Source organism: Chenopodium album, chromosome 10, assembly GCF_948465745.1.
Source record: "Chenopodium album chromosome 10, dcCheAlbu1.1, whole genome shotgun sequence".
NCBI lineage: Eukaryota > Viridiplantae > Streptophyta > Magnoliopsida > Caryophyllales > Amaranthaceae > Chenopodium > Chenopodium album.
This window is the reverse complement of record NC_137843.1, coordinates 16,473,277-16,484,738: the sequence shown is the minus strand read 5'-3', so window position 1 is coordinate 16,484,738 and position 11,462 is coordinate 16,473,277. Positions and strand designations below refer to the sequence as shown.

General features: G+C 34.9%; 1 protein-coding gene across 1 annotated transcript; it reads left to right on the top strand.

Annotated features, from left to right (window-relative positions):
• Window positions 1-1,612: 1,612 nt before the first annotated feature.
• LOC145562305 (large ribosomal subunit protein uL15c-like) lies at window positions 1,613-11,190 on the top strand. Its single transcript, XM_081622530.1, has 3 exons — window positions 1,613-2,148; window positions 8,302-8,453; window positions 10,806-11,190. Exons 1-3 carry the CDS (start codon window positions 1,710-1,712, stop codon window positions 11,022-11,024), a joined length of 810 nt encoding a protein of 269 aa, XP_081478656.1. The 5' UTR covers window positions 1,613-1,709; the 3' UTR covers window positions 11,025-11,190.
• Window positions 11,191-11,462: the final 272 nt, after the last annotated feature.

The following is an 11,462-nucleotide window of genomic DNA, read 5'->3' as shown; positions in this document are numbered from 1 at the left end:
GTTAATTACATTGCCATTAACTTACCGTTAGCTTAGAGTTACTCAATTATGTTATTTACTTATTTCATCATTTGTTGGATAATTAAGCTTATCATTGCTACTTTAATTATGGTGGGAATATTTCCTTCCAAACTAAAAAGGGTTTAGACCAATTGATTGTTGGTGCAGTGGTGATTAGGACTGCACTTGGTAGGGAGGACTCGTTTTCGATCCCCCACAACAACAATCAGGAGGAAATTGGAACCTAACCACCTATAACTGATCCCCAAATACGAATTAGCCCAAAGGGTGAGTGGGCGGAACACCAAAAAAAAAGAAGGGTTTAGCACCCCTTGGCCCAACTTTGACCACATGCAAATCTTTGTTAAAATTAATGAGACAAATCGAGGCTTTTTTTTTTTTTTTTTTTTTTTTTTTTGCCAATTTTAACCTCAAATTTACATGTTAAGGACCAAATAAACCCTCCAAAATTTTAGAGAAATTAATCCCGCTTGAAAATAGAGCCACGCAAACTAAGGCGCTCCATTGCATACAAACCAAAGAATTTTTGGTAAGGGGTTTTTTTTCCCTCAAGTTGACCTCAAACTTTATAAAGTGTTTAAATGACCCCTCAAAACCTTAACTGATGATCCATTTTCTTGCATATAAAGCACAACACAAAAATTGTGGCATTATGGGTAAAATTTTCCATCTTTGCCTTTAAATTGGACCATTGTGGGCAAAAATGCTATCCAACCTTACCCAAACTATTTTCTCAGCATGTAAATTGAGATGATTTCCGAACACACAAATCAAGGCTTTAATAAAAAAAAAAAAATTGGGTGCAATATTTTAATTTCGCTATTATTTCTCATGAAAAGTAAAAGGGGATAGCTTAACTAACGCTAAGCTAATAGCAAGTTAATGGCAATTTAATGATAAGGATACAATCGATATGATTTATAAAGTTGAAATTAACATGTAGACACTTTAAAAAACGGTACACCTTAGAACTTGAGAAGAAAAAAAGAAAAAGAAAAAAAAAAGGCACAACTTAGGGCTTGTTTGGCACCATTTTTGGTTTTCAGTTTCCAGTTTTTTTAAAAACTAAAAACCAAAAACAGGAAACAAGAAAAAGGTGTTTCCACTATTCTGTTGTCAGTTTTCAAAATTATTATGATTTTAATAAGTTTAAATAATTTTTTATTCATTATGTGACATATATTAAATGTTTTTAATAAACAAAAAACCAAAAAACAGAAAACCACAACAATGCCAAACGAGCCCTTAGATTTTTTTTTTTAAATTTACTATAGAACCGACTGCAAGAGTTTGTCTTATCGGTAACCTGATTTTAGTCCCCAATCTACAACTTTCTAACCTTCAATTCTCAATCTACAACCTTTTTTTTTCACCTCAATTTGCAATTTTGAATAAGCTTCAATCCCTTAATTTTTACTTTATTATTATTATCAAAATACATATCATTATATGATCATCGCCCAAACTAAAAACTAGTTCTTAATTGCTCCATAAAATTCAATATTTTACCAAGCCTCAATTCTATTAATGGGCCTAAAAAATTTATTAGACACACACACAACATTCATCTTTGATTTCAAACCAATTTTCTTTTAGCCCAAAAATACCTTAAAAAGAAGGAACCTCTAAATTCTGCAATCTCCATTATCCTATCCGTTAAACTCTACTCCCTCAAACTCACTTCTCCAATGGCTTCTCTCCTTTCTCTCTCCTCTGCTCCTCCTTCAACTGCAAATTCCAACAACTACCCATCTTCCAATTTCAAAGGAAACATCAACAATTTCCGAACAAACCCATTTAATTTCACTTCACTAAAACTCAATTTGAGGACCATCATCAGGAAACCTCTTGTTGTTGTTGTTGCTGCTTCCTCTTCTTCAAATGTGGGTCAGAGTAGTGGGTCGGATTCTGAGACCCGGTTCAGGCTAGATAACCTCGGACCGCAACCGGGTTCGAGGAAGAAGGCGAAAAGAAAGGGAAGAGGTCATGCTGCTGGTCAAGGTGGCAGTTGTGGGTTCGGAATGCGAGGTCAGAAATCGAGGTCTGGTCCTGGTGTTATGAAGGGTTTTGAAGGTGGTCAGATGCCCCTTTATCGTCGAATTCCTAAATTGCGTGGTATTGCTGGAGGTAATCATTTTTTCTAATTTGTTGGAATTTTTTTGGATTAGTTTTATCCTCTAATTTATGTATATCTCTAGTTCATTTGATTATTTTTGTTAATATTGAAGTTCATGTGATTGTTTTGCTTGGGTGTTGATGTGAATTTATGGATTTTATGAAGCAGCTTTAATGTGGGATTCGAGTTAAAATGTTGTTAAATGAGTGATTAGTGTATGATATAATACTTGGAAATCGGAATCGAGATTGGAGAGATGTGGATGTGTAATGGTCTAATGGACAGTATAGTGTGATTGACTGATTGAGATGTTTAATTTAGCTGTATTGTCGTATGGGGAAAGTATATGCCACTAATGTATAGAGTCCACTAGGACTCTAATAATACGGTGTTGGTATTAAATTGTGTTTAGATGGTATTATCTAAATACTAAAATATTTATTCAGCAGTACAAATGAATGCAAATTTTTTTGTTGGTATCAGTATACTTTCTTGCCGGTATTTAGATGATACCATCTGCACACAATTTAATACAACGCCGTGTTATTAGAGTCCTAGTGGACTATACACATTAGTGTCCTAGACAATCTCGTTTGGTAGGAGGGCGATGAGGTTGAAAAGTTGAAATTAGGAATGATGGGTTGTGTAATGAAGATATGATTGTTATCCAACATGTTAAGGCCTTGTTTGGTAAAGAGTTTTTTGGAAAGCTTTTAGCTTATTGATCCCTATTAGAAGTAAGGTTCAAAAGTGGCAAAGTGATGGGATTGTGAGGGGTAGGGTAAGACCTAAGAAAACATGTAGGGTGATTGGGAATGATATGAATGTCATGGTGATTGAGGAAAATATGGCATTGGATAGGCAGATTGGAGGGAGAGAACCTATATCGAGGATGCGTCATGACTTTAAATATATGTATATGTATACTTTATTCTTTATTTCTTCTACCTAAACTCACTGTGTTTTGTAATATATATATGTATTTCCTTTGGGTTTTTACTCGCATGTTTTTCCTCTCTCTTTTATCTCTCCTTAGCCTTCTTTTATACTTTGTAATACTTTCTTAAAATTTATTTTTATATCCTCTTTTGTGGTTTTCACTTTACATTGCCCTCATTTTTTGCTCACTATGTTTTTTCCCGCATTTCATCCTATTTTATTAATTTTCTTTTTTTGTTCATTTTTCACGGATGGTTCTTGTCAAATAAGTAGGATGATACTAAAACCTAGAAATAGCATATAATATGATCTTGGTCTTCAATATTCAAGTTAATTGTGTTTATTCCTTTAGGAGGAAAAAAAAAAAAAAAAAAAAAAAAAAAAAAAAAAAAAAAAAAAAAAAAAACTTACTTTGTGGTACATTTACCAAACCATGAAGACATAACCTCAACCTCCACATACTTTGAATTCCTAAATTGTGTGTTATTTTTAGAGGTAATTATCTTTACTAATTTTTCTGACAACTATTTGGATTTATTTTGCCCTCTAATTTTTGTAGATTTCAAATTCATTTGGTTATTTATGTAAGAGTTCATGTGATTACTTTTGCTTGGGTGTAATTGCGAATTTAAGGATTTTGTGAATTTAGATTTTTAGTTACTCAAATTCTCTAATAGAGCAGCTCTGAGGTAGGATTCAAAATTTCAAATTAGAATGTCCTTAAATAAGGGATAAATGTATATAATACTCGGAACTTGGAATTGAGATTAGAGAGATGTGGATTGGTATGTAGTGGACAATATACCGAGATTGAGAGTTATGAATGATGGTTTGTGTATTGAAGATATGATTCTTATCCAATGTGCTGAATGTGCACAGTCTATGTTGGTGATCAATTGACTCTTTATGTCCTTGGTAATACAACTCTAGCCCCGAGTATTTCCCAAGTACTTAATTTTCTTGCTAATTTTTATTATCAATACCATTTTAGAGGTGGTTTTGAGTGCTAATGGATACTACCTTTGTACCAGATTACTTGCTAATATTTTGAGTTTTCCATTTCACACCTTAGATCATTAATATCTTTGGAAAATATACAATCAAGATGGATTCAACATCATTTTACATACTAATATTTGCTTTTATATATATTAATAAAATAAGATAGTTAAATTGAAGTGTGTGAATAGTGCAAAAAGTCAAAGTATTGCAAGTAAATTGACACGAAGGGAGTATCTAATTATTTATATGGAAAAGGATCCTTGGGATGGAGAATCATTTTTTCGTGGACATTGGCATGAGCTTCCTTTGTAAAACTACATGCAAACTCATTTTTAGTCTATCATGGGTCAATAATGCATTCTAAATTGAAAAATTGGAAACTAATAATCCCACTTTTACTTTTTCTGTTCAAAACAATCTCACTTTTTCGAATTCCCTGAATAATCTCACCTTTGACCCTCATCTGCTCAAAATGAGCCTTTTACCGGTTTGTTAAATTAGTAACCTGTTTAAGAAGGTGATATGACACTTGTCACCTTCTTATTGGCTTTCTTTTTTAAAAATAGTTTTTTAAAAAAAGGATAATTAAAAAAAAAATTAAAAACCCCTTACCACTTCCATCTCCCTCTAACCCAACTGACCACCTCTCTTTGCCGGACTAGCAGCCCACCTGATCACCTCCCCTTGTCGGAGCTCCTCTTGCCACAGCTCGAGCTCAACCAAACCAGCAGCCCCTATGCCGCCGGAACCCTTCTTCACCGTTGATTTTAATGGTTGTCACCCCCACCCCACCACAACTAACCAACAACGTCAACGACATCAGCAAGCAACAACACCAACGACATCAACAAGCAACGACATCAGCAACCCGACCTCCAAGCAACAACCAAGTAGAGAAGCAACTTGCTCCATCCACAAACCCACAACAACTACACCATCGCTCAACCCACGACAGTCCACAAAACACCGTCGCACGTCTCCAGTCTCCGGACTTGAAGAAATTAAAAGGGCATTAAGATCCCAACGGCGGTGATTTGATGATGCTGATTTCGATGATGATGTCGATTTTGATGATTAAATTATAAAGATTGATGATGGATTTTAATGGTGTTCGAAGCAGGGGATCAAAGCCCAAGTTGGAGCAGCCAATTCAAATTGAAGAGGAAATCGGGGGCGGGTTTCGTGGGTAGTTGGGGTACGGTGGTCGAGTTTAGGGTGGTTGGGGTGGTTAGTGTTATAGGGTTTTGTGGGTGGATAAGGGTGGTCGGGTTTTAGGGTTAGCTATGGTGGGGTGGTCGAGGTTAGGAGAGAGAAAGAAGGTGGTGGGGTTAGGTGGTGATGTGGTGGTGCTTATGGAAGGGTGGTGGTGGTTATGGTGGGTAGCTAAGGTGGGAAATGAGAGATTGAATAAAAAATAAAAAAAGTTAAAAAAAAAAAAAAATTACCCGTTAAACAAGTTGTAGGTTAAAAGGCTCATTTTGAGCAGATGATGGTACAAGGTGGGATTATTGTGGGAATTCGAAAAGATGGGATTGTTTTGAGCAGAAAAGGTAAAAGTGGGATTATTAGTTTCCAATTTTCCTTCTAAATTTCATACAAATCTCTTGGGCTAATATGAATCATTCTTGTATTTTTCATACATTTATTTGAGAGTTCAAAGCTATTTTTTCCAAATATACCCACCTCGATCAAGGCTCCTATAGTCGTTTCTAGACTTTGTAGTCTGACACCCATTTTTTATTTTTTTATTTTTTTATTTCAATAAACTTTTATCCAATGAGGACAGGGATTTCAAGGAAAACCATTGTTCAGGACATCCTTAGGGTACATACTTCCTTGCGATAATAGTATGCATCATTTCAAGTGAAATTTTTAAAATTTGTCTTTAGTCTAAGTAGATGGAAATATTTTTGCAGAATTGAACGTCCAGTTTTATAATTTTGTACCAGACGTATACAAGTCTTATGTGAACTTAGGATAACAAATAACTAAGCATGTAGGAATATGCAGCCGAATGAATAAAATGATTATGGTCTTCTATGTTCAAGCTTATTCTGAAAAATTGTATCCTACTTTGTGTTTCCATTTAACACATCATGAAGGCACAGCCCAGCCCCCACTTTCCTCTACTACATGATACAAGAACCTATCCAAGAAGCTCTTAAGAGTCTTAACATAGAACTCATTGTAGAAACATACATAATAGTTTCTCCGTTCTTTATTTATTGCAATAATTAGGATTATACACATCCTAAGACATTAACTATTTTATTCATATCTTTAAATATGTGCAAGTAACAAGACTCAACTATATTTTTCCTTGTATAAAATTCGCAATAGATAATCACATGGTATTGTGTGAATATTGTAATATTCAATTGTTGCAATAATTAAAGAACGGGGGAAGTATGATATATGTATGGATAATTAACTTATGGCTATGGTACTTAGTAAAACAATAGATAGTTTAACCTCAAATATCTTATGTTTCATCATCACCTAGCTGTTGAGCGCAGCCAAAGACCTCTGCAGCAACGCAAAGGCTTGAGCAAGGGGAGTGTTGATGTATAGATGATATTAGAGGAACACGATTTATAAGAATAAGCTAGCCCAATCAAAATTCGAACACTGAAGTCACAACTGTTGACAATGTTACCGTGGAAACATATAACATTTAATTAGTTTGAATATGCCTGCATGCATCTGCTTCTCACGTTCATAGCTTGCATGTATCCACTTCAATGTATAAAATGGCTCAATGTGCACTCAGATGAGATCCCTTTGTGCTGTTTTGTGCCTCATTGTGCCTTGGTGCACCTCATGAAGTGAGGACACTTAAGAAAGTTGAAACTTTGGTGAAAAGTTGAAATATTCATGAGTAAGGAGTGTTTACTCAAACAATATTGTGAGTGTAGTTTCCTATTTACCCATGAGTTTTGTGATTAGATAACAGAAATCACAACTCGTTTGACAGAGATTTTGCAATGAAAATCTGTTGGTCATTGGGTGAACAAGAATGGAGCATATTCCCCCTCTTTAATTAATGCTCTAGTAAAAATATAGTACATTGATGTCCATTGTGAATCAGTGACTTCAGTTCCAACAATGAATCGCATGTGTATTGCCTCACATTAAGTTCAGTTCCAACATTGACTTTTGTAATTTCTGATCCACATTGACTTCATGTCATCAATCCCAACAATGAATTAGTGTCTTCAGTTCCAACATATCCCCACTCTTACTTCCAGAGTTCGAGATATACTAATTGTACATAGAAATTCTCTAAGAAAGTATGCAGAACCATTGGCTTCATCTTTGCTGTTAGTTAATCCAGTACAAAGCTTGATTTCTAGCTTCTTATTCATCTCCAAGCTTTCTTGCTCTCCTAGATAAGCTATCAATCTGTTCAGCTTCAAAGATTTTCAGATAGCCTTAAGCAAATGCTGAATTTATCCACCTACATATGTAGTCTTATATTCCATTTTAATTTTCTAAATTTGTAGCGTGAGGATTTTCACAATTAAAAACGATGCTTAAGCTAGATAACTAGACATTCATGTTATGGTGTTAGTGGACTTAATTACAGGTTGCTCTAGTTAAAATGATGGCCATATACTAATTAAAGGAATTTGTTTACAATTTTTCTTGTGTAAAATAATTTATTTATGCAACATAAGTCCCATGAGTTACTGTGTAATGGTGTAACCCTGACACTCATATATGATAAACAATATTGTTACACAATTACATTTATAACCTTAGGGTTACACCATTAAATGGCTTGTGTTTGGCTTTTTACTATTAATGATTATCGTTTTACTGCTGTATGCTTGGAGAAAGGAATTCCTTGTTCTCTTTAGTCTTTCAGTGGTCTTGTTTAGTTGCTTCAATTGTTCAATGTATTTATTTGTATACTACTACTTCTGAAGATTATTTTCAAGCCGAGATCATTCAAGTTCAATATTGTCTATCGGTTGCTGTGAAAGAAGTGTATTCAATGGATAGTTACTGTGAAAGAAGTGCATTCAATGGGTATTTACTGTATTCTTGTTAATTAACTTAGTTGAGCTTTTTTGAATTCTTATCCTATACTCTATCATTTAACCATTGACGGCTTTTATTTATCTGGTTCTTGATCTTATTCTCTTGATCTTTATTCCGATGTTCTGTTCAGAGTTCTATTACTCAATGTTTCAACCTCTAATGGAACTGTCTTTCAACAGGAATGCGTGCTGGGTTGCCAAAGTATGTGCCTGTAAACTTGAGAGACATAGAGGTTGCTGGATTTAAGGAAGGTGAAGAAGTATCAATCGAGTCCTTGAAGGAGAAGGGTATAATCAATCCATCAGGGAGAGAAAGAAGGTTGCCATTGAAGGTAAGGGTATATTATATGCTGAGAACTGAAGAAAGGGTTCTTATTATTTCCAACTGCTGGTCTTATTTAGAGAATTAGAGATGAGATGACACTTTAATACCTCCATGTGATTTGTAAGCTGTGAACCATGTTTGATCATATAACGTTAGATCATAGTTTGCCAAATTGATAACTACCTTGGATCCGTAGTAGCACTTCTTATCCTTATCCCTCCAGGTATCATGTTAGTTACTGTCACCGTATCATTAGTATTCTGACATTGTAGAAGTGTAGAACTATGGAAAGTTTATTCGTAGTACCCATGGAAGACTTTTTATTTATGTTTTGTGCTTTTGTCCCTTAGTTGTTATGCCGAGCTATTTAATGTTTTGGACATTACTAGTCTTGATTATCCAGTGTGGGGTTAAGTGATTAGCCATTCAATACACGTATAACCAACCTTGACTCTAGCAGTCTGCTAGTAACACAAGCCTTCCTACTCAAGGTCCTTTCAATTGGTCATCTATCTTTCTTTGCTCTTTAGTTGCTTCATATTGGAATTTTATTATTTGCCTTTGTGTCTTATGTTCAGATAAGGATTGATAAGTCTAGATCAGTTGTAATAAACTAATAAGCTCTGGTGTTTTCAGGTCAAAAGAAATACCTTTTTTTTTTTTTTTTTTTTTTTTTTTTATTTTGACGGGCAAAAGAAAATACCTTAGGCGTGTAAGACATTGTGAATCATTCTTATCTTCTTGTTTTATACTGTATCATAAATGATCTGTGGTTACAGGAATAAGAACACATTGTTACCGAGTATTTAGTCTATCTGTGAATAAATGCCAAGTACACAATTAATAGCAGCTGAAGTAAATAGGTCGATTCATATTTACCAAAATTATAAATGAAGAAGAATAGGTAATTATTTCTTTCTGTGATCTTGACTCTGTGCCATTGATTCTTATGGAGCTCGAAAATCTGTCTTTAAATGTTAGCAATGTTCTATTGATGTTCCAGCTTACCATAACAAGTAGTATGCATGTGAGAGTTTGGCATTCGCATTTAAAAGGATTATATTTGAGACATGGCTATTTGTCAAGGCCATGGTCTGATAATACAATCATGGTGCTGATATTGTATCTAAAACTCCAATACAGGTTGGATGTTTCATTCATTATACATATGAGATGTTTGCAACTTTATTTGAGGACAGTTGCAACCTGATAAAGTGTGGTCTTGAATCTGCCTCTGCAACTCATCATCTGATATAAGCAGAGAAAAGTAGTTTTAGTGTCCTCTCTGACTTAAGAACCTCTGTTGGCTAACAATTCTATGGTTGCGCCTCAAGTGAGGAGCATTTATAGAACTATATTGCAGAGATATCAGCACCGATGATTTAAAATACATTTGTTTTTATCTGTAGACAAATTTTCGGCTAAACTCTGTATAATCTGTAAGAGGTAGATGAAATGTGTAGACATTAGATTGCCTAGTAGAAGAGTTCTACAGAAGACGGTAGGACTTAATTGTGAAGGTATATAGAGCAAACCTAGAGCCAGCCTTTAAGGAATGGTAACAGAGACTTGCAGATCATTTGTACATCTTCTAACACTCGGTCCCCTGCCATACATAAAAAGGAATATTGTACAGAGACTCCAGATAACAGTTTTTCCTGAATTGTGTGGGTAACACTACCACTTGGGATCAGACTCTCCCCTATGTGAGCCTTTTGAATAATTCTCCAGATAACAATTTATCCTGAAATCCTTTTAGCATAAAATTTGCTATAATCCTCTCAGCTGAAATGCTGTAAACAGCAGCTGGATGTGGTAGTAGCAAGAATTGCCCTCAAGTCTCCTGAGACACCCAATTAACTTAACTTGTCATGCTGACTGGCCTAACCTGGTGCAACCAATTACTTAAATTATAGTGTACCTTTGACCAGTCTAGAAGACTGCATTCCAGGGGCCATTCAATTAGCAATTGCATTACAAAGCATTCTTACCATCGTTAGCTAAGTCATGAACATACACTCCCTTTCTAAGTGCACAATAAGCAAGTAGCTTAATTTTCTTGGTCTTTTGTATGAAGAATATTCTTCTTGAGGACTGCTTGATGGTTACAGTAATAGTTATCTTTTCTAGTCCTGCTTTTACAGCTTCAGGCCATCAGTGACGAAAAAAATAAATTATTCAGAATTATGTTCTTTTTGAACTTCTGTCCCTAGTTCTTATGGTTGTTCAACTGCTTCCCTCTTCTTTAATATGAGACTAACCAAATGGTATTGTTTTTTCTAATTAATGAACAGTCATCTATCTCATACTGTATCATGATTCTCTTTGGAACCTAATGCTTGTGTCATCTTCTCTTCAGATTCTCGGTGAAGGAGAATTAAGCACGAAGCTGCAAATAAAGGCCCGTGCTTTCTCAGGTCAAGCAAAAGAAAAGCTTGAGGCTGCAGGCTGTTCTCTCACTGTACTACCTGGAAGAAAGAAGTACGTCAAGGAATCAGTAAGGAAAAACCTTGCTCGTGCTGATGAATACTTTGCGAAGAAACGAGCAGCAGCAGCCGGTGAAACTGAGTCTGGTTGATTTTGATATCAGTGAAGTTAAGATCTTCAAATATGTTTGTAAAGTGTATCCATTCATTTTGCTCTTAGTGGTTTATTGTAGAGTTCAAGTTCTTTTGCCCCGGGAATTCTAGTTTATGTTGTAATCATTGCTCTACAATTTGCTAATTCATCACTCAGTTGATTGATTTTGCCTTCTTGTGATTAAATGTTTGACTGCATGGTCTTCTTGAAGGAAATGATTTTGGCATACCTCTATGTGAGTATAATTTTCTATGCTCTTCTAATTTTGGGTGTGCCAAAATCTATTAAGAGTGTGTCAAAATCAATTTTCTCTTCTTGAGTGTGTTTAGTCCAACTAACATAAAAGGTTTAATTTTCAGTTTCCAAAAAGTGTGACTATTGAATGAACTATGACTTCTTCTCTTCAAAATTTATCTACAGTAATCATATACTCCCT